The sequence below is a fragment of the Babylonia areolata genome, chromosome 19 (genome assembly GCF_041734735.1).
Source record: "Babylonia areolata isolate BAREFJ2019XMU chromosome 19, ASM4173473v1, whole genome shotgun sequence".
Lineage (NCBI taxonomy): Eukaryota > Metazoa > Mollusca > Gastropoda > Neogastropoda > Buccinidae > Babylonia > Babylonia areolata.
In genome coordinates this window covers 60,359,179-60,384,037 of record NC_134894.1, presented here as the reverse complement: position 1 = coordinate 60,384,037, position 24,859 = coordinate 60,359,179, and the positions used below count along the sequence as shown (strand labels likewise).

At 42.8% G+C, this 24,859-nt stretch overlaps 1 protein-coding gene across 1 annotated transcript in view; it reads right to left on the bottom strand.

Moving 5' to 3' along the window:
- Window positions 1-6,289: 6,289 nt before the first annotated feature.
- The window catches only part of LOC143294387 (uncharacterized), a 56,195-nt gene continuing 37,625 nt past the window's right edge, over window positions 6,290-24,859 (bottom strand). The window contains exons 14-18 of the mRNA XM_076605863.1: window positions 22,467-22,578; window positions 19,262-19,472; window positions 16,520-16,593; window positions 15,110-15,204; window positions 6,290-7,571 (exon numbers count right to left, since the gene is read on the bottom strand). Coding sequence (XP_076461978.1) covers window positions 7,358-7,571; window positions 15,110-15,204; window positions 16,520-16,593; window positions 19,262-19,472; window positions 22,467-22,578 — 706 coding nt within the window. The 3' untranslated portion in view covers window positions 6,290-7,357. The remainder of the gene's footprint in view (window positions 7,572-15,109; window positions 15,205-16,519; window positions 16,594-19,261; window positions 19,473-22,466; window positions 22,579-24,859) is intronic.

Here is a 24,859-nt window from a genome sequence, read left to right as displayed (position 1 = left end):
CCGGCAGCGACGGGCCACAACCGGGGTCAACCAGTCTCCACCAGTCTCCGCCGGTTTCAAAGAGTTAGTCGCAAATTGGTTGCAAGTCAGTTGCATCCCGTGTAAACGAAGCTTAAACGGAGGAGGCAAGAACAAAAAAAATAGACATGTTTTGAACAAGGACTGCTCCTGCGTAATCTTCTGACACCGCTGCTGAGCAACACACACAGGCAGTTTCCAAGCTTCACACAGTTAAACTCCTCCCAACGCATAATAGAACCAATTATGATGGACAGAAAATTTCATAGCCGTCTTACACGGTCATGTTTCCAACCTGTTCCATTTTTTAATGTGATGACAGAAACCATGGAAAATGTTGGAACGGGTGTGGTGCACTGTATCAGCAGCATGCATTCTGAGTGAGTTTTTCCCATATATATATATATATATATATATGGAGTGAGAGAGAGAGATACAGACACATACATAAACACACACACACACACATATATATATATATGTCAATATATCAATCAATCTATCAATCTGTCTGTCTGTCTATCTGTAGAAATGGGTCAAGATAGAATTGACAGGTTTTGGGTTGTTGGGTTTTTCTGTTGTTTTCTTTTCTTTTCTTTTTTCAGTCTCACAGTCAACCACTCAACAACCACGTGCAGTTTCAGTGTCAGTTTCAGGGTGTCGTCAAAGCGTTGGGCCTTGTCCAAACATGCTACACCACATATATTGAAAAAAAAAAAAAAAAAAAAAAAAAAAAGAGAGAGAAGAAAAGGACAAGATGCCTGGTCATCACACAAACCCAACATGAAATAATAAATGACAACTTCCCAAAAATTACAGCCAATAAATGAAACAGCAACAATGCCGCATAACCAACATTAGATTAATAAATCACATTACACACACACACACACACACACACACATATATATATATATATATATAAACTAAATATTAAATAAAAAAAAGCAATAACATCACATCAATCACAATATCACACGCAAGACTCCGTCCAAAAAACGATCTCTGGTCCGTCAAAAGTGGCAAGATAGTTACCTCACAAACGAAACAAGGCACACGACTCTCAATCTCTCTCTCCATGCATACCATTCTCAACGCATGCATGACAGTTTGAGGTTTCAGCCTTGAGGAGATATATGTCGGAGCACAGGGTCTTGATCCATGTAGGCAACACCACAATCTGCTGTTAAAAAAAAAAAAAAATTAAATAAATGAATAAAAAATTTGCAGGTTCCCGACCTTCTTATATATACGAGGGTCATTCAATAAATAAGGTGAATATTTCGGTATAAGGACTTCTAATACAGATAGAAGCTTACTTTTTTTTTTTTTTTTTTCAACGTAGTCTCCCAGCACTGTCACACACTTTTCCCATCTGTTCACAAGCTTCTGTATTCCCTCAGCGTAAAAATCTTTGGACTGATGTCTCGGCCAGTCGCTCACAACACTTTTGACTTCATCGTCACTTTCAAACTTCGTGCCTCTCTTTAAACAATTTAGCCCACTTGTAGACATTTTTTTCGGCTGAAACATGTGGCACAATACACAGTTGACATTCTCCTATGAATTTCAACTGGTTTGCACCCTTCAGCAACCAAAAACTTGATAACTGACCGCTGTTCAATCCTGGAGCATGCTTCTTGGTCGGCCATCTTTGTTAATCGCCAAAACTCTCAAAGTTTTTTTTAATCTGCAAAACAAATTAAATCCATGTAAAAAAAGAAGTAAAACAAAAAAAAAAAAAAAAAAAAGTAAGCTTCTATCTGTATTAGAAGTCCTTATACCGAAAAATTCACCTTATTTATTGAATGACCCTCGTATATATAAAACCAATGCTTTTTATCAGGCCTTGCATGCCCAGTGATCACACTATCTATAACAATACCTCAACAATATCCATTTGAATAATAATTATCGTAAAGATAATAACATCAACAACAACGATAAAGAGAACAATAATTCCACTGAATTCGGCAAAAAGAGTAAATCCATTCAATTTAACAATAATAATAATAATAATTCCATCCAATTCAAATGGCGATTTTCCATATAAAGCATGCTCACCTGCACTGTGCGACGCAAAAACTGATGCGCAAAACATGCATCGAAACACTCAAATGACAGCTCTCATGCACAGACGTCTAACCAAACACTAATTTACATACACTCACACACACACACTCACTCACACACACACACAAAAATCACACATGACACAACACTCATCACACATGCCATAGAGTTTTCAAAATACAAAACCATACACTGAAAACAAACGCTGACGACGCTGCAGTCGCATTAAATGAGAATGAATGCCACTGCTCTGGTATGGCCTCAATGCAATGTAAAATGAAAAAAAAACAAACAGACAAAAGCATCCAGTCTCAAAAAGTTACTCAAAAGTATGCAAACATACAACCATGAGACAGTTCACATGCAAAATAAAAAAATTTAAAAAAGGTCAAAGGTGAGACAGTTCACATGCAAATTTTAAGACAAAAAAATCAGTTGTCAACATGAATGTAAGACAGTTCACTGAAGTTGTATGGTTACAAATCTTGTTTTTTGGGGCAGTTCCAGTCAACAGTTAAAGACCACCATCCCCCTCCAACCCCCCCCCCCCCAAAAAAAAACAAACAAAAAAACCACCACCACCAACAACAACAAAAAACCACACACAAACTGACATCAATGGAAAAAAAAAATGGAATGCAAATTCATTTCTTTATATTTGATAATATGAACACAGTTCAGCATACATTTCTGTGGTCACAACCTTATCTGTCTTTTCAAACATAGTGCCTGCATCTACGCCGACTGTTATATAAATTATGAGCAGTTTTAAGTGTGTGTGTGCGTGTGTGTGTGTGTGCATGCATATGTTGCGCATGTATGTGTGAGAGCACATGCGTGCGTGCATGTGGGCGTGCCTGCATTTAAATGGGCATAAACCTATGCATGCCCATGGAATATTGGCCAGGTTAACTCACTCAGTACAGCCAGTCCTCTCTTCTCCTCTTCACAGACCCCTCGGATGTCCAGTGGGTGTCTGAATGACCCAACCTTTAGCTTCCGTCGTCAGAATTGTGGTATTCTTTGTCAACATTCACCTCTTCAGTATAAGAGCCTTCCACTTGCAATATTTTGATGATGGTAATTGGGGGTGAAACGCAGTTAACATCGTCTCTTTCGCCGTTCGTATGGAGAGAGTTAAGTTCATAATCACAAGAAGCATGCTTACATGATGCCAACATGCCTACTCCAGAATCTGACAATCAGTTCCGGAGCCTCCAAAAAAACCCAAAAAAAACCCCCAGAACACACCAACATTATCAGAAACACCACTTAACATACGCTCACAGTCAGCACATTTGTAGACCCCCAAAACTTGAAGAGCTCTGAACCTCTTGCACCGCTGTTTTGACACTTGTACAGATTTCGCACTGCGCGGTGTTTCGTATGCATCCTTTTCATCACTGGCCTGAAATCTTTTCAGCATAGTACTCACATGCTCTATTTCATCATGTTGGTTTACAATTCAATTTCGCAACTTTTCTAAATTTCTGGTTTTGACGGATGGCTAACGCATGAGTGTTTAAGCTGCCATTGTCATCATCTGAAAAAAATCAGCCACACACAATTTAACTCTTTCACCACAACAGGCGACTTTAGTCAACCAGACATGTGCACATCACAGGTAACTTTAGACAACATCAAGGAGTTATAAAAACCATTTTTCAAAATCCGAGGGATCTGTGTAGAGGAGAAGAGAGGACTGGCCGTACTGAGTGAGTTAATGTACCGCACTGTGAAAGACGCTGATGCCAATCCCTAGTGATGATACAGCATGTAATCATGATAATAATAATAATAATAATAATAATGTGCATTTACAGTTCTACTGGTTTTGATTTGTGCGCCGGTGGGTGGGTGTTTTTATCAGCATACCTGTAAGTAGGTGTGCTGGTCTGATTCTGCTGAAGTGTGTGTGTGTGTGTGTGTGTGTGTGTGTAATTGTGTGTGTGTGGGTGTGTGTGTGTGTGTGTGTGCATGCATGCAAGTCTGAGCGTTAAACTTAACTGTCCAATAAATTTCTCTGAATTCCCACACACAAACTGACAGTTTGCAACGCATGGATTCACTTTAATGTCAACGGGGACAACCACCTCAGGGAATATGCTCGACAGGGGGGGATAACCATGCCAGGAAAGTGGACCTACGGGATTTATCTTAACACTACTCTGACACCACCAGAATGACAATACACTATATCACAGGCAGCCAAAACACTCATTCTTCCGCTGAGTGTCTGTGATTCGAACTCACAACACAGCTCTTCCAACAGAGCTGACCAGACAAGCTACTGGCTGTGATCAAGGTAGGGATGTCAGTTCTACGTACCGGCTGCATGTAGTGATTGTCGCACTGACTGCGCGCTGTGAAACATTCATACAGATGATGGCCAATCACTGAAACATTCTGGTCCTTGGTCCATGGTCTGAAAAATGAACTCAAACTAAAAAGCTCTACACAGGAACAGTCAAAGGAGAACTCGGGACCCTGAAGCACGCCTGGAGTATTGTTTAAGACCCTGGGCCAAAACAAGACAAAAGCCGCGCTTCTTCGTTGCTACCCTGCATGCCAGAGGTGTAACAGGGTAAGTAAAACTCTAAACTGCTCATGAACACAAACATCCAAAATCCATCCAACAAAGGCATTCACATCCCACACTATTTGTACACAACACGAGATCCATGACAGCCACATCCGTACCATCCACTGCATTATCTGAAATCTAAAGTTTATTCCAGCAACATGGCAATCCACAAAATATCCATAACAAAGCATTAAAAAAAAAAAAAAAAAAAAAAAAAAAAAACCCAGTCGTAATGTGAGCTGTATACACTCTTAACGCAGGAATGTAGAACTCTTTAATACCCTGGTAATTTTTTTTCCTAGTCTTTGTGACAAAAACCACTTATATAGGCTAAAACTATCCATAAAGAAATATAAGCTGCCAAAATACATTTTGCATTGTCATTCATCACATTCAAATGAAAACCCAAATGATACAATCTCTCTCTATAGTCAGAGTATACTAAAAAATAAATAAATAAATAAATGTCTTTAAGAAAATATCAACCTCTTTCATTGGATGGATCACTCCTTCAACATTTTGAAGTTATCAACAGCGCAAGTAAATATCAATGATAATAATAATAATAATAATAACAATAATAATCATGATAATAATAACAACAATATTAATGATAATAATATCATCACTGCTGCAATATCCTGTTCAGTGTTCAATCAATCATGTTTTCTGGAATAACCCTTGCTCTTGTGCAAATATTTGTGAAAAAAATGTGTCAACTAAAGAAATATAATCGGTTGTAATATATTTTCACAAGAATTAAGGCATGAATATGTATTTGATTTTTTAAGGCATGAATATGTATTTGATAAAACAAAAATAAATGTGTGAATTCACAGACTGGAGAAAAAAAAAAGTTGTGTTTGCACAAAGATTCAGGTACAAACATGGTAACAGGTATTGTTTTGTTTGTGAACACACGTGTGTGTGTGTGTGTGTGTGTGTGTGTGTGTCTGTTTCTCTCTGTGTCTGTGTGTGTGTCTGTCTGTGTGTGTGTCTGTGTGTGTGTCTGTGTGTGTGTCTGTTTCTCTGTGTGTGTGTGTGTCTGTGTGTGTGTGCATGTGCATGTGCATGTGCGTGTGTGTTTGCGCACATCCATACATAAAATTAACCCCTTTGTATTCATTCCGGCCACAGCCGACCACTATCAAGTTTCTCTGTGAAATATAAGAAAGCAAGAGGCTTTCAAAATCATCAAGTAAGCATTTTTGTGTTGAAAAATGATTTGTGTAAACGCCCTTTTGTCTGCAGTATCATAATTTTTTTTTTTTCTTGGCAAATCAACTTTTTTTTTTTTTATGAAGCCTGGTTTAGATCAGGCTGCAGTTTGACAACTGACATCTGCGCCTTGAAACATCTGAAAGGGAAGACAAGGGAGGTAAAAAGTCTTGAACACCCAAGTACAAGGTCAAGGCACGTACGTCAAAACACCCACAGCACTGATCAACACACAAATCTATCCGCAACAAGTATGGAAAAAAAACAACATTACCACCACCATCCCCCCCACGACCCCCCCCCCCCCCCCCAAAAAAAAACAACAACAACAACAACAAACAAAAAAACCATGACGGTTAATGAAAATGGTTATTCACAGTATCACAGTAGCTTGTTAGTTCCTGAGTACAAGGTAGGTTTTTCTCCGGCTGCTACATTCCTATTTCCTCTCTCTCTCTCTCTCTCTCTCTTCAAACACAGGTAAAATATATATTATGTATCTGAATCCATTTGCATTTTGTATAGGTGTGTTTATGGTGTGTGAGCATTTAGTGTCTATGAATGTATGTGCTTATTCACCATGCACGCAAGTATCGGGATTATACACACATGCAAGTTTGTAGATGTATCCGAGTGTGTCTAAATGTCCTGTCTGTGCTTCAACAACCCTTTGCTGTTTGGTGCATATTTTGATTTCTATTTTCTCTCGTCCCAGAGTGCTGGATGCAAACAAGCTTATTCCCCTTCCCTCATTAAAAAAAAAGAAGAAGTTTGTTTGCTAGTTCGTTCATTCCGTTGTTCACTCACTCCTTTCTGTCTTTCTGACCCAAGAGTTTCTCAAATTCTCCTACAAGGATCAAGAGATCTCTGCTTAATAATGCTGGGTGATATGTTTGTGAGGTGTATATAAATAACAGGAAGCAGCTTGGGGGCTTCAACAACCAAAAAAAAAAACAAAAAAAAAAAACAAAAGCAGCAGTGCCGATTTGAGAACAAGACACAAACATTATTATTCGTCCCATCATCACCATTTCAGCACAGCAGTGCAAACCTTAGAAATAAAGACACTGTTCTATCCTCACCGTTTCAGCTTCTTTTTTGGTTCTTTTTTTTTTTGCCTCTCAAAAACTTGTCCCCCCTCTCCTTCTTTTTTTTTTTTTTTTAACCCAACATCCCAAACTCCTTCACTTTCCCCCAGAAAGCAAGTACTGTGAGAGAAAGGAGAGAGAGAGAGAGAGAGAGAGAGAGAGGGAGGGAGAGAGGTTCGATTCCCTCAAAGCAGAGGAAGCAGTCTGGGCCAACAGGTCGGCTCCGTCATAAGTCTCGACCGCTGGGCTGCTGGGCAGGACGTCTGCCAGGCGCCAGTCGGCTGGACACCCGACTTTGGGAACCGTGCCAGAGCGGGGCTGCCACGGGAGGCGACTCCATGGAAGTACTGGCCAGCGGAGGCAGGTGCACAGCTAGTCACCTGGATGGGTCTAGGGGCCGTGGCGGCGGTGCTGGCGGTCGCTGAGAGAGGCTGTGGGCGCTGAGGGAAGCGGGTTGGTGGTGTTTGGCGTGGCTGGGGCGGGGGGGGCGGCTGGCGTGGGGGGCGGAGGTGTGGGAGTGGGAGTGGGAGGGGGAGGGGCGGGTCCCGTTCCTTGGTGCCGCCACCTTGGGCAGCTGGCTCAGGCTGGGGCTGTGTGCGCGGCGCCGTTGGGAGACAGAGGAGAGAAGACAGACTGTAGCTGAACGCAACTCAGGATTTTGTTTGTTTGTTAGTTGTTGTTTTTTGGGGTGGGTGGGGGGGGGGCCTCCATCCTACTTCCTGCCCCCCCCCCCCAGCCCCCACCACACACCCCACTTTCTTTTCTTAAGTGGAGCCTCCATCCCCCCCCACCCCCGGCACACTTTTTAGACTTTATTTTATCCTCTTTTTATGCCCTTCCATCATTTGCCACATTTTTGTTTTTTTTGTTTTTGTTTCTTCCAGAATTATATCACACTCCCACCCCTCTTCTCCCACCCCCACCCATCTCTCATGAAAGTATGACTGCCTACATGATGGAGTCTCCCGTCGGACTGATGGACGAGTAGGCAGGCAAGCTTATCTGTCGGTGTGTGTCCTCATATGGGAGAAGAGGCCGATTCTGGATGCGCAGCACTTCCCACAGGTGTTGCAAGGGAAAACGTCTCCAGAAGTTGAGCCCTGCTTCCTTCGCACACGCTTCTCCTTAATGGCCAGCGTTCTCTTGTTTTCAAACATCTCTATGCCACAAGAGCACAGCATCCTCCAGCCAAAGCGGTCAAGCGCATCAGTTTCCCAGGAAGCGATGTCTATGTCACAGGCTTTGAGGTTTGTCTTCAAGGTGTCCTTCAAGCGCTTGTAAGGTCTTCCAAGTTCACGGCTGGCCTTCCTTCAGCTGGCCATACAAAAGCATCTTCGGGATCCTGCTGTCTGTCATGCGGACAACGTGTCCTGCCCAGCGTAGCTGGCACTGGATCAGCAGGCTTTCGACATTAGCCTGGATGCCTGACCAGCACAGGTGACTTTTTTTTTTTTTTTAGCGAGGTGGGTCCCGTTCCTTGGCGGCACCTTGGGCAGCTGGCTCCGGCTGGGGCTGTGCGTGTCATGGGAGACAGAGGAGAGAAGACAGACTGCCTACACAGTGGCGGTAAAAACGGTCCTACAGGTCACAGTGAACGTGGGAGTCGCAGACCAGGAACAGAGAAGATGAAACGAATATTCATCTTTCATGAGCACACACACACACACACACACACACACACACACACACACACACACACACACACATCTACTCATGCCTTTCCCTCATTACCTATTGTCTGGCGCAGCCATTGCCCTAGCGTGTCTTGCGGCATGCGTTCTAAGAAATTTTGAGGACCGTTTTTTTTTTTTTTCCCTCTCTCTCTTCTTCTTCTTGATTTCTTTGCTTGTTGTTGTTTCTTGAATTCCTTGAACCACTTCAAAAATGCTGTACTGCATTGATATTGCTTGCCAAAGCAACGCAACAAAATCAAAAAAGCGTTCAGTATTGAATGATTTTCCATGGGAGAGGTCACGATAAATCATAGCATGAAAATCACGCTGTGAAAGAGTCACGTTTCCTGTCGGAGGACTATCATTGGAAATGGTGTGACATATAACGCTATAGCTTTGACATCATTGCTCAACTGAATGATGTACGTTAAAGCATGACACTATTGTTCAAGTAGTTTTTCTCTGTTCAGTTTCTTAATGACCCCTCCCCCCCCACCCCCCAGCCCCTCTTATCACTAAACCAGAACCAAAACTGGTGACATTTCTGATGACACATTGTCACTGAACAGTACCAAGACCAGTGAAGCGTTTCTAGCCCTTCTTTTCAAACCTCTTTGAAAACTCATTTATTTTCCAGTCATTCAAATCAGTAGCTAATTTCTTGTCTTTACTTATATTTTTTCATTTTGATTTACTTCCATCCATTCAAATCAGTAACTAATCATCTTGTCTTCAATTTTATTTCTTCACTTTAATTTTAATTCTTATCATAGTTAAGCCCATCGCACACGGGGCGTCAAGCATCAAGTGTCAGGCGTCAAGCATCAAGTTTCGTGAAGCGCCTCGTGTGCGAGCTTTTCAGGCAGCAACTATCAGACGCCGTGCGTCACAATTGCTGACGCCGGGCGTCGTGACGACTGAACAGAACTTGTCCTATCCCCCCCGCTTCAGCAGCAACGTTGATGCGAGGAACAACCAATCACTAGACCGGCTCCTTCCACGTGAGACAAAATGGCTGATATCATTTGGACTCCGTTTCATTCGTTCGACGTTGCTTAAAAGCATGAAAAAAGAGAGTGTTTTGGAAGTAAATAATTAGACTTTGGATGAAAAGATCTGTCATTACATCTCAAGACAAGGCTGTGAGTGCCCAGAAAACACTGACCTGCTGCTCTGAACATCGACTCGCACATGGTACTGACGTTTGTCATTTGCGCATGAGGATATTCAGAAAACACGTATCACTGACTGAAAAGCATAACTGGATTTCCAGATAGACCCTTTCAGAGCTGTCCACAATTCTTCTTTATTTCTACCCACACATGCAAGTACACACACACACACACACACACACACACGTGCGCGCGCGTGCTCATTCCTTCATTTATTCCTTCACCCACTTGCTCACCAGGAAGACACCGAGAGCATGTGAAAAATAAAAACAAAAAAATAATAACATATAAATATGTTAAAATAAATATCTGCAATTTTGACAGTTTGCTGACCCTGATGTAATGTGCTGGGCTAAAGCAAATATTGTACGCCACCTGAAACAAATACTGCAACCATAACTGAATTGGATTATCTTACCCGTACTGATTAAAAATGTTGGCTGCAACTTAAATCAAATGTTCGTAAACAGACAGAATACAAACATTATACTGACAGCAGCTAAATGTGACTACATTCCCGTAAAAGCACAAATATAAGCAGCAAGTTATGATCACCTCTGAGTACTAGTGAACTGCTGATTTCAGACTGTATCTGAACTTTCTTATCTATCATAGCTCTGATCTGATATCATTTTAACATAGCATTTTGTCCACCTTAAGTAATGCGCACGGCTGACCAGATAGTACAATCAATATATTATATATATATATATATATATATATATATATATATATATATTGATCACACACTCTTGGGGTCTTATATATCTATGTGTGTGCTATTGTAACTGATATAGATTAGCAAGGACAGATTGGAAGAGCAAGCCAAACCTAAAATCTTAATCCTTGAATAAAAAATGTATTGAGTTCTGTGTTCTCTCTCTCTCTCTCTCTCTCTCAAGTCAAAAGATCAATCCACCCATTCTTTTCTCTCTCTTTCCCTCCCTTCTTCTGCATGCAGGGGGCTGGGGGGTGATGGGGTGGGGTGGTGGTGGTGGGGGCCGGGGGGCGGGGGTGGGGGGGGGGTCTTTGTGTGTCTATGCTCGTGTTCAAAAACTAGATCTGTTTATTTGTAATTCTGCACACTACGCCTGTGTCTGACCACCCAAAACAGAAAAAAAATACTGTAGCCAGGTGTGTGTTAAATGTCATACAATGTTGTTTAAAAAAAATTTTCAATGAAACAAAAAAAAAAAAATCTGAAAATCAATGAATCAATCACTAGAAGAATAAAAACATTAATCAAATAATACATGAATAAGTTAACAGATAGATGAATAAATAAATAGTATACTATACATGGTTATAATCAATTTTGCTAAGTCAAATATTTGGAATGAATACTAACGTACAACTAAATCAAGAAGTAAACACATAAATCCGTTAACATATTATAAGAGGATAGACCGAAAATGGGACAGACAGACCTACAAAAATAGATAAACATACACAATATAGAATATATCTTGACTGGAGGAAAGGGTTAGTGAAAATGGTATGGTAAACAAGCAAAATAATGATGAAACGATATATGGGTCAACAATGACTTAGCATTCAACAAATAAAACAAAATAATGACCGAATGCACTATTATGTCTAGAAATAAAATGTTGATGACATACATGAAGTGAATGGAATGAAGTGAATGAATAAAAAAAAAAAAAAAAAATGTTACATAAAAGAATAAGTATGAAAATTATGATTAAATATACCCAGTTAAACAGACTACAGGAATGAACAGACAGACAAAATGACATGCTAAGCAACTCAGATTGATCTCATAATATTGTTTGAGACAGTTAAAAGGTGAGACAGATCACCTGATTGATGTGACAATGAATCAAGTGACTGGTGAGTGAATAAATGGCTGATCAAATGATTGATTTTGCGATGAATCTGGTGAGTGAATGAACGGTTGATCAAATGATTGATTTTGCGATAAATATCATGCATGGAAAAGTGATTGAATAATGAAAAATAAATAAATAAACCAGTGTTTGATGAATGAATACAGAGGAAACCAGATGATGATGTTTGAAAAACAAATGTCAGAGAAAAAGAAACAAACAAACACTACCTAAAACAACAACAAAGACATGTCCTATGTGTTGCCTTCTGTCAAACAAACAACAAACAACCCCCCCCCCCCCCCCCACCAAAAACACCAACTTTTTTTTCTCCTTTTTTTCCTTCCACGCAAAAAGAAGAGGGTGTATTTTCATGCCTACAGTCAACCATAATTTTCCTCTTCAGTATCAACAATTTCTATCGCCACGGTGACACCGACAGCATGTTTTCCAAATGTGATGCCCGATTATGGGGGAGGCTTATCGCCCGTATACGAACTCCGCACCTCACCGGCAGGTTTCGGGCGCTCTCGCCACACTGCAGCGAGGCTTCGAAAAATGATGATGCGCGGCCGATGCAGACGCCCCGTGGGTGACGGCCCTTACTATCTTTTAAACGTGCACACGTTCAAATACCTGGAGCGGCCACAGTGTGCTAGCATGTGTGTGTGTGTGTGCATCTACACCTTGCGTGGAAGTAAGTGTGGGAGTGGGGAGGATTTGCGCATGCTGGGTGTGTATCATGTGAGGTTTTTTTTTAGCGTGCGTTGTGGTGGTGGTGGTTGTGCTTTTTCACTGTAAACCGCTCAGGGGCTTTTGTAACATCATCATCAGACTGGGCATACCAAAAGTCCTCTGCTGTCTGGCAGAACCAATCCACGGGCCTGTACCGGCGTTTCAAGGAGTCCACCGTCACTGCCCGCCTTGGTACCCTCGCCCCAGCTGGACTCAACACCAAACAGTGACGGCAGCCGTCTCCCAGGCATTCTCTAAACCCCTTTGTGCTCCTTGCCCTCTTTCCCTTTTCCTCTACATCTCCCACCCACCCCCATTTTTTATTAAAATTATATTTTATTACATTTTTTTTCTTTAACCCTTTCACCGCCAGTCTTCTTCTTCTTCTTCTTCTACGTTCGTGGGCTGCAACTCCCACGTTCACTCGTATGCACACGAGTGGGCTTTTACATGTATGACCATTTTTACCCCGTCATATAGGCAGCCATACTCCGCTTTCGGGGGTGTGCATGCTGGGAATGTTCTTGTTTCCATAACCCACCAAACGCCGACATGGATTACAGGATCTTTAACATGCGTATTTGATCTTCTGCTTGCATATACACACGAAGGGGGTTCAGGCACTAAGCAGGTCTGCACATATGTTGACCTGGGAGATTGGAAAAATCTCCACCCTTTACCCACCAGGCGCCGTCACCATGATTCGAACCCGGGACCCTCAGACTGAAAGTCCAACGCTTTAACCACTCGGCTATTGCACCCGTCAACCCCGCCAGTCAATTCAGAGTACAAAATTCCCTTGTGGTATAAACACAAAAAAGACAGTGGCTAAGAATAGTTGGGGACTCCCCTAGCGATCTATAGAAAATATGGCCTAATCCTGCCACCGAACATCAAGAGCAGTAGGTTCATGGATAACAGACCAATGAATGGTCACCTTTCAGTGACACGGGTCCTCTTCAACGCCTGTGCATAAATGCGAGCTTGGCGGTGAAAGAGTTAAATCTATTTATTTATTCTTATTCATTTCATTCTTCTTCTTTTTTTTCTTATTCATTTATAAATGTTAATCATATATATATATATATATATATATATATATAATTTTTTTTTTTTTTTTTTTTTTTTTTACATATTACTGTTCATTTAAATAGAGAGGGTGAGGGGGGAAGAGGAACATATTACATATATGTTGCTTTTTTTTTTTCTTTCTTCTTAAATACACCATTTCATATTTATTTACTTAATTTCTTTCTTTTTTTTTTTTTACATATTACTGTTCATTTAAATAGAGAGGGTGAGGGGGGAAGAGGAACATATTACATATATGTTGCTTTTTTTTTTTCTTTCTTCTTAAATACACCATTTCATATTTATTTACTTAATTTCTTTCTTTTTCTACAATTTTATTCATTAAAAAATTTTTAAAATATCTTCTTTTTTTTTTTATTAGATATCAAAATGTTTTATTTCATGTATTTGTTCACATATCTTTTTTTTTTCCCCGTTCCCTCCACCTCCCCCCCCCCACCTCTCCCCCCTCCCCCCCCCTCCTGTTCCCTCCACCTCTCTCCCCACCCCACCCCCCCATCCCTCCACATCCCACCCCCCCACCCCCCCGCCGCTGTTCCCTCCACCTGTCCCCAACCCTGTTCCCTCCACCTCCCCCCCACCTCTCCCCCCTCCCCCCCCTCCTGTTCCCTCCACCTCTCCCCCCCCCCCCCCCCCGGCTGTTCCCTCCACCTGTCCCCAACCCTGTTCCCTCCACCTCCCCCCCCCACCTCCACCTCTTCCCCCTCCCCCTTTTTTCCCTCCACCTCTACCTCTTCCCCCCCCTTTTTTCCCTCCACCTCTACCTCTTCCCCCTCCCCCTTTTTTCCCTCCACCTCTTCCCCCCCCCCCCTTCCCCCGCCCCCCCCCCCCCGTTCCCTCCACCTCTCCCCCCCACACCCCCTGTTCCCTTCACCTCTTCCCCCCCCCCCCCCCCAACCACTCAGCCTGTGGCTCGATACGCTGCCTCTTTTATCTCATGTAAGTCGAGGACTTTTACCAAGATTCTTTAAGTCTACCTCTTGCTGTGCTCTCATTATCATTATCATTATTATTATCATTATAACTGTAGAACTCTCCATGTGCTCACGCTTCACTCTGTGATGATGATGATGATGATGATGATGATGACGATGATGATGATATGGACACTTATACAGCGCCTGTCTTCGGAAAGAGACCGAAGCTCTAAGCGCTTTGCAAACACGGAGCCATTTGCACAACAGGCCGCCTGCTCCAGGCGACTGTGCACAACTCCTGTTCAATGATTACAACTGCTACAACATGAGACATGTTTCATGAAGCAAGTTCAACAATATCCACATCTCTTCCCCCTGTGCTGTTTCGTTTCCCAAGACGGGAAAAAGTTGTAAATTGGATAATAACACTGTGATACAAATACTCTAACACTTCTTAACCTCCACTCTTGCACGGATCATCTCCACGGCATTCAAGAGGGGAAGAAGAAATGTTGAGCACTATTACAATGATTCTAACCAATTTATAACTTCTTCGGTCTTCGAAACGAAACCGAATGGAAAGAGCGCAGGGCGAAGAAGTACAGATACTGCCGCCAGCTCCTCTGCTCAAGGGCAGCAGAGCTCTCTCTCCCCCTACGTGCTGCCACAAAGACCAGCAGAAAGTGTCATACCTGGACTGGGCATGGGGGCCGTGGCTGTCCTTCTTCAGCGAGGACGTGACCTTGTCCCGGGCAGACAGCATGGCGGAGGAGCTGGGCGGGCACCACTGGAACACGAGTGACGTGGACACTTTACACAGCACCTGTCTTCCGTCAGAGACCCAAGCTCAGTGCGCTTCACAAAGGCAGAGTCATGTTTGCACAAGAGGCTGCGTGGCCTGGGAAGAGCCGAACGACAGCTGCCACTGGGTGCTCATCATTCATTTCCTCTGTCATTCAGTCACGCACACACACACACACACACTCATACAGACATATAACATTTTTACCATTATGAATGGGTTTGTTGGGGGTTTTTTTACCCCACTTTGTAGACAGCCATACTCCGTTTTCGGGGATATGCAGGCTTGTTTCTATAACACACCGAACGCCAACATGGATCACAGAATCTTAAACGTGCGAACTTGATCTTCTGCATGCATATACACACATAGGTGGTTAAGGCACTGGCAGGTCTGCACATATGTTGACCTGGGAGATCGGATCGGAAAAAATCTCCACCCTTAACCCACGAGGTACAACAGGGTTCGAACTCCGGAATCTCAGGCATGAATCCAGCGATCAGACTAAGCCATTATTGTCGTTAGTAGGGGGCTTAGTAAGTGGTGTCCTAAGTACGTTAAAACAGAAAAGGCACCACTGAACACCACCGAAGTGACTCAGCAGCAGTGCAGGGTCTTCTCTGGTGTGTGGCCTCCTGGCGACCTAACATCGATGGTTCCCTGTGGACTGCCAACACTGGAACTGCGACGGACGAACCCGGGTGTGGCCGTGTATGGGGGAATCTAAATGAGCGACGTGGGAGTAATGCCACTGAAACGGTGCAGATGATGGGGCAGCAGAAAAAAAAAAAAAAAAAAAAAAGAATCCAGCAATCAAGCCATCTGACCACCGCATCTGTCAAGTCTGAGGCTGCACGCATGTCACCTATCATCAATCACAGCCACACCCTTGCTCACAATGTATGTTTCATCATCACCGCCAACTTTGGAAAACACCACCCCCGATCTTGGAGACAGCCTGTTTTCTGGTATTGAGAACAAAAAGTTTAGACCGCGTTCAAAAGCTGAAACCATTGTATGTCGTACAACGACAAGAATCACAATGATCACAATAATCAATATCATTGATAGTTTAAAAACACCTACCTTAGGTCTGTCTTTAATTAAATGCTTTACAAACACGCGAGTCGTCGTTAGCACAGCAGTCTGGTTACCTGGGTAGAGCTGATTGACAACTGCAATTAGGCGCTCATCATTTGTTTCCCTTGCCATCTCTCTCACACACACACACACACACACACACACACACAGATACACACACACACATGTAACTGAACACCGACCACAGCAGACAACCCACCTGGTGCCTGGGATTCTCCGTGGGGTTCTCCAGATGGAGACCCTCCTCACACAAACCCTGCAGCAGTCCGATGCCTGCACACCACGACAAACAGCAGGGGGGTTAGGGTGGGGGTGGAGGTGGGGGGGGGCCGGGGGGGGGACACAAGGTAAACCAAAGCCACCACCACTGATTCAGTTCATCATTTTCATTCAGTTTTACAAAATATTCAATCAAAAAGGTAATAATAATAATAATAATAATAATGGATACTTATATAGCACACTATCCAGAAATCTGCTCTAGGTGCTTTACAAAAACGCTTTGTTAACATAAAACATTACATCTATGTTACATACACACACCAAAATATGACTACACACACACGCGCGCACGCACACATACATACACACACACACACACACACACACACACTCTGCGTACATACATTTTAACAATACATGTGTATCTAACAGCTACCCTAACACATACGCACACATAGGCAGGCACAAACTTACATAAACGCACGCGCACACAATACACATTCATATACATGCATGTAGTTATGTAAACATACATATGTATACATACATAGTCAAGCACAGCTAACGCAAAGGAAGTGGACCTGCCACAATTGAACTTACTGCTGAGGGAAAAGGTGAGTTTTGAGACAAGATTTAAAAGATGCGAGGGAATCAGAATGACGGATCTTATGGCAATAAAATGGAAATTTTCTTCCTAAAATGACATTTAAGTAACATACTTATCGTGACCCACTAGTGCCAACTCCGGTATGGGTCTGATTCCTGTCCAGTTCAAACTACTACCCGCCTATGTGGAGAAAATGAAAGTAGCTAGGGCCGATAACCTCCTGAAGTAGGTTACCTCCCCTTTGCATTACTGACTAGCGCCCTCTTTTTTCCGGTAACCATCTTGACTCCTGCTCCTGTGCTCTGCAGACGGCTAAGTTTTTTTTTCATATTCTCTGTCTGTCTATCGATTCTCTGGCGCTCTCGTTTTGTGTCTGATGATGAATCACAACAGGTCACAAAACTACTTGGCCCGATTGGGTGATCCAGCTCATATTAAGGCGCGATCACAATCGACTGGTGGGCACAGTGAATACTTAGAAAAATCATGTTGACACTTACATAAAACAAAAAAAATGCCTGTTGAGTCTGTATGTATGATAGTCAAGTCGTGTCCGACTATGACCACCAGAACAGCAGAGGAGGAAACTGCTGTCTTAACTATCTGGGCTAGAATTTGATTGTTGTGGAGAGTGTCTTGCCCAAGTTACATCCCCACTCTCTCGGCCAAGAGGGTTTTAGGACAGTCAGCGTTGGGGATGGTTCCCAAAGGCCAACTAGCCCCCCAAGGCTGCAACACTACGAACCAGTGCATTCTTGCCTCTCTAGTTTGAGAGTCATAGTCCTTCACAAAAGACTAAGCTGTAAATGATTTCCCATTGACTGGAGAAACCATTGATAATACAGCTCTCACTTTGCGCAAATGACAACCCAACTAGATTGCAGTTTTTGATAATGTCGCTGCACACTTCGGTGACACAACTAAATTCATATGAAAGGGAAGGTGACGAGAAGAATTGCAATTGAACCCAGAGGACGAATTATGTTCTGCAACACTATGAGCCAGTGCATTCTTGCCTCCTAGTTTTGAGAGTCATAGTCCTTAACAAAAGACTAAGCTGCAAATGACTGCCCACCACAATGGAGAAACGACTGAGCATGCAGCGCTCACTTTGCTGCTGGCCCAACTGTAAGCTTATGTCAGTCCATCTGTGATATAACCTGCTGAGTCTATAAAGCTGACAAATGCAGAAAGTCTGTACAAAATTAACTGTGGGTTGTAAAATAAGACTGACTTTGACAAGTTTGTCATTTGTGTGTTGACTCAAAATGACAGTGGAGGTAAAGGCAAAACCTGAAAGGGATTATGAGAATTATTCAAATTACATCTTGCTTTTACCTCCTCAGTCATGGGTTTAAAACCGTCCTATCAAAGTGACCATTATTTAACAGCCCACAGTTGTTTTTTTTGGACAGAATTTCTCAGTACATTTTAAAAAGATTGTCATGTAAGACAATAAATCAAGTATGTTTCCATTATCCAAAGAGAGCCACAACCACCAGTGATTTCAATAACTACAAACTGAAATGAATTTACCTCTTGAAGAAAGTTTCCTCTGTCAGAACTCAGTGGAGATATACAAGTTAAGTTCAAACTTTTGATTCTGAGAAAAGAAACTTTATTCTTCCACAGAATAGCATAGAATAGAATAGAATAGAATATGTCTTTATTACTAAGTGTACCAGGATCACAAGGAATATTGGGTGAAGTTAGCACATGAAAGGTCCAAACATGAATCAGAAATCATACACAGACACAAACACAGCAGGATTTTAAACACATAGGCTTATACACTTGGGCATGCACACACACACTCACCCCCCCCCCACCCCCCCCCCACTCCGAACATAACACATGTACTCACTTGGTTATACACCGCACATTACACATCACGTCGTACGAACAGGGCAGATGACTTGATCTACATTCAAACGGTTGCTGATTTCACACAGTTCTCTTATTTTACAACATTAAAATGGGGCAAATTCATCTTTACTGCTGTTGAACAAGTTATTCTTCCAGTCTCATTGGTCTTTCTCATCTTTTTTCTTACACTTCCCACTGATTCAGACAAGGCACTGACTGCTGGAGAAGCCGTGCCAGCAAACTCACCCCTCTGCTCCATGCGGTTGTAGCGGGTGACCCACTGATCCAGGAGCAGGTTGTAGTAGCGAGGCTGCTCGAAGAAGCGCAGGTACCTCTTGGTGGACGGGGTGGGGAACACCCTGATGAAGCCACCCTTGCGACTGTCTTCGTCGATGGATTCCGTCAGGATGCGCACGTCATCCGGCGTCAGCGTATCGAGAATGGACTGCAAGACTTGCTGCAAGGCAGTCACTCCGGTATTACAGGACAGTATTCATAATGATAATAATTTGTAGTATGTACCGTAAAGTTCGGTCTTTTGAGCGCATTGGTATATAAGCCGCACCCACTAAATTTTGGAAAAAATTGAACTTTATACATACATAAGCAGCACCGGTTTATAAGCCGCACTTATTTCCGGTACCGGAACACATACTGATACTAAGAAAAGCTGTTGATACTCTAGGTTATGAAATAAACACAAGCGGGAACAACACAAAGAAAAGCAAGCGAAAATACTGCTAGTGCCACAAAAAAATAATAAATAAACACAACGAAAATAAGATCCATAATTTAGGGATAGTCACATTTATTAAACGTCATGCTGCTCACTGAATCCACTAAAATCTTTGTCTTCAGTGTCTGAGTTGAAGAGAACCAGCACAGCTTCCTCCACCATCTTGTCACTGACTTAGCCTCGCTTTCACTTCATGAAGGTGGAGGTCGCTGCTGGCTCGTCACTTGCACTGTCGTCTGCTAGGTCGATCGCCTTCAATTTGAAGGCTGCATCATAGGCATAACGTCACGTTTTTGGCATGATGAGGGTGTACGCTTGAGCAGAGTAGAACTGAATGCTGATCTGAAGGCTTTAATGTGTGCAGATTTGATTTATAAATCCTGAAGCTCATCCAAAAATTCATGGACAGAAATCATCAGATCAGCATTCAGTTCTACTCTGCTCAAGCGTACGCCCTCATCATGCCAAAAACATGATGTTATGCCTATGATACAGCCTTCAAATAGAAGGCGATCGACCTAGCAGACGACAGTGCAAGCAACGAACCAGCAGCGACCTCCACCTTCATGTTCATGAAGTGAAAGCAAGGCTGAAGTTAGTGACAAGATGGCGGAGGAAGCTGTGCTGGTTCTCTTCAACTCGGACACTGAAGACAAAGATTTTAGTGGATTCAGTGAACAGGATGACGTTGAATAAATGTGACTATCCCTAAATTATGGATCTTATTTTCGTTGTGTTTTTTTGTTTTTTGTTTTTTTTGTTTTGTGGCACTAGCAGTATTTTCGCTTGCTTTTCTTTGTGTCGTTCCCACTTGTGTTTATTTCATAACCTACAGTATCGACAGCTTTTCTGTAATATCAGTATGTGTTCCGGTACCGGAAATAAGTGCGGCTTATAAACCGGTGCAGCTTATGTATGTATAAAGTTCAATGTTTTCCAAAATTTAGTGGGTGCGGCTTATATACCAGTGCGCTCAATAGACCAAACTTTATGGTAGTAACTTGAATAATTAGACCAAACTATTCTTAATAAAGGTCAAATTACACATCTTCAAACCGTTGTCTATGATGAAGAGCATAGAAAAGATACATACTCAACTTTCTTATTTTTTTGAATAGATCCACGTTTCAATATTTCAGTGCAGTCTTGGGTAAAACCTGGTAAGTACTTGTTTCTGATACTGGTATATGAGGGACACACAGAAATAAAGTGGTGTTCGGATTCATCAGCATTACAGACTGTAAAGTTCAATTGTGGCAGGTCCACTTCCTTTTCATTAGCTGTGCTTGACTATGTGTGTATACATATGTATGTGTACATAACTACATGCATGTATATGAATGTGTATTGTGTGTGCGTGTGTTTATGTAAGTTTGTGCCTGCCTATGTGTGTGTATGTGTTAGGGTAGCTGTTAGATACACATGTATGTTAAAATGTATGTATGCAGTGTGCGTGCGTGCGTGCGTGCGTGCGTGTGTGTGTGTGTGTGTGGTTACACTTTGGTGTGTGTATGTAACATAGATATAATGTTTTAAGTTAACTAAAGCGTTTTTGTAAAGCACCTAGAGCAGATTTCTGGATAGTGTGCTGTATAAGTATCCATTATTATTATTATTACTGTCACTGGAACTGGAATTTTCAGTTGAGGGACCTATGCCACCTGGATCCCTTTACTGGTAACACACCTATTCATAGTTTCACAAGACAGTCACAGAAATATCTTATCTTATTATGAATACAAAATATTTTTCACATTCAAAATCACTTTTGAACAATCTGTTAAGTATCATATGTGTCCTTATTCATTATTGAACTGTTAACTCACTCAGTACGGCCAGTCCTCTCTTCTCCTCTACACAGACCCCTCGGATGTCCAGTGGGTGTCTGAATGACCCAACCTTTAGCTTCCGTCGTCAGAATTGTGGTATTATTTGTCAACATTCACCTCTTCAGTATAAGAGCCTTCCGCTTGCAGTATTTTGATGATGGTAATTGGGGTGAAACGCTGTTAACGTCGTCTCTTTCGCCGTTCGTATGGAAAGAGTTAAATTGTATAAAACTGTCAGCCAGTCTTTGTTTTAATAAGGAAATAAAGGCAGCTTCATGTCCAACACCTTAGCTGTATAAAGCATTTCCCAAGCCCAACTAAAATAATGCATTTTTAACTCACTCAGTACAGCCAGTCCTCTCTTCTCCTCTACACAGACCCCTTGATGTCCAGTGGGTGTCTGAATGACACAACCTTTAGCTTCCGTCGTTAGAACTGTGGTATTCTTTGTCAACATTCACCTCTTCAGTATAAGAGCGTTCCGCTTGCAATATTTTGATGATGGTAATTGGGATGAAACGCTGTTAACATTGTCTCTTTCGCCGTTCGTATGGAGAGAGTTAACCAATGCCGCCCAGCACGCTTTACATCTACCATCCAGATTTCTAAACATCAAGCAGGCTTGCCTAGGTAATCTGTCCATGTCCATTTTCAAAATCTTTAACCAGTATTTCATGCGCCTCACGGTGCTGTTGATATATAGCAGGTGTCGCCCAAGCTTGCCATAAACAAATTTGTTTGGAACTTTCAAAGGGACCTTCAGAAAATGTTTACAGAGAGAGGTTGAGAGTGAGAGAGAGAAAGAGAGAGAAAGAGAGAGAGAGAGAGAGAAAACCAGCTTCCTCAGATTCAGACCAAAAAAAAAAAAAGATGGCAGCAAGCTGACCTCATCCTGGTGCTTGTGACAGAAGTAGGCGTGCTTGGCACGCTCGTCCGGCGCCAGCTGGGTGGTGAACAGACGCTTGTCCATGCAGTAGTCGTTGGGCGGGGTGTGGGCGCTGGAGGAGGAGGGAAGAAAAGCAGTCCTCACTCACACTCTCCGACTTCAACTACAGCAGCAGCAACAACAATACACCCCGCAAACAAAGTATGGCTGCCTACATGGTGGGGGGTGGGGTGGGGTGTGGAAACGGTCATACAAGTAAGGACCCACTTGTACATATGAGTGAATGAGAGGAATTGTAGCCTATGAATGCATGATAAAATAAATAATATCTTTTTTTTTTAATAAGTATCTATAATGCGCTCTACCTCCTAAACACAAGGGCCCAGAGCACTAACAATTCGCATCAAACAGGAGGTAAAATAATGAAAACAAAAATAGGGTTACAAAAATTAACACCACAGAGCGCTACAATCAAGACTTGCAAGCAAGACAAATGGAATGTATTAATGACAAAGCACACACACACACACACACACACACACACACACACACACACACACACACACACACACACACCACATCATACCACACAACAATAAAAACCCATGACAATCCATAAAAGCAGATTTGTACAGGTGGATTTTTAGACCAGACTTGAAGTGAACTGAGATTTTGCGTCAGCGCAACGAATCTTGGTAAAGAAGATTATTCCGGGTGTCAACCCGGGTGTCGCCATGGGTTCTTTCACGTACGCAAAGTGCATGCTGCACATAATACCTCAGTTCATCGTCTCAGGTGGACATGTCACCACAAAGCCACCACCACCCCAGGAAGGAGGCACAATGATCACAAAGCCTACCTGCCAATACAGTGTGTGTGTGTGTGTGTGTGTGTGTGTGTTCGTGTGCGTGTGTGTATGTGTGTTCGTGTGCATGTGTGTGTAGTTGTTGTTTTGTTTTGATTTATGTTGTTGTTTTTTTCCTCTGTTATGTATCTCTACTAACACTATGCTTTCATTTTATTAAATATTGCGTTGTGTAGACCCTATTCAGGGCAGGGACTGGATGTAAAAAAAAAAAGCACACCTGTGCTTATCTATTATCCTCAAAATAAAGAATTTGTCTTGTCTTGTCTTGTCTTGCCTCGTCTCCTCCAAATGACTGGTGTCTGGACCACCACTCAAGGTCTAGTGGAGGAGGGGGGGAAAATTCTGGCAATTGTGGGATTTGATCCAGCATCCCAACATGCTTCCTAGGTGGACATATCACCACAAAGCCACACCCCCCCCCCCCCCCCCCTCCAGGAAGGAGGCACAATGATCAAGAAGCCTACCTGCCGATACAGTGCCCAGGAGGATGAAGGTGCGGAGCTTCGAATCCTGGCCCTTTTCTCCCCAAGCTTGACCGGAAAAAAATCAACCTGAGCGTCTAGTCACTGAGATGAGATGACAATAAACCGAGATCCCATGTGCTGCATGCACTTGGCGCACTGGTAAAAGAACCCATGGCGACATAAACACTGCAGACGAAATCAGCTCTGACAGGTACACACAGATACGTATATGTGCATGCACTCGAGGCCAAAAATAAGCATGCCGGGTCATTTGCTGGTTAGGCGTAAGGATAATAATGATGGACATTTATGTAACACGTTTCTCCAGAAATTCTGCTCAAAGCGCTCTACATTTTTGTTCCCCCACTGCCAGCCTCCCCTGTCTTCTTCTTCTTCTTCTTTTATGTTTGTGGGCTGCAACTCCCACGTTCACTCGTATATACACAAGTGGGCTTTTACATGTATGACCGTTTTTACCCCGCCATGTAGGCAGCCATACTCCACTTTCGGGGGTGTGCATGCTGGGTATGTACTTGTTTCCATAACCCACCGAACGCTGACATGGATAACAGGATCTTTAACGTGCGTATTTGATCTTTTGCACGCGTTTACACACGAAGGGGGTTCAGGCACTAGCAGGTCTGCACATATGTTGACCTGGGAGATTGAAAAATTCTCCACCCTTCACCCACCAGGCGCCGTCACCAAGATTCGAACCCGGGACCCTCAGATTGAAAGTCCAACGCTTTAACCATTCAGCTATTGCGCCCGTCAGCCTCCCCTGTCAATACTCCTCTCCCCCGCCCCCTTCCCTCCACACACACGGAAGCACATGCCATTAAATACTCATGCAAAACACTAGAAACCACCCACCCACCCATGAACGCCCTCCAGAAAACGCATCCCTGCAACACACACTCAGGCACACACACACACACACACACGAACGCACAGACACTCGCCAGCAACCCCGCCACACAAACATCTGCCTAGCAGATGTGGTGGTGTGTCTGTAGAACATGTGTTGTTGTTTTTTTTTCTGGAGAAACTGGAACTCCAGA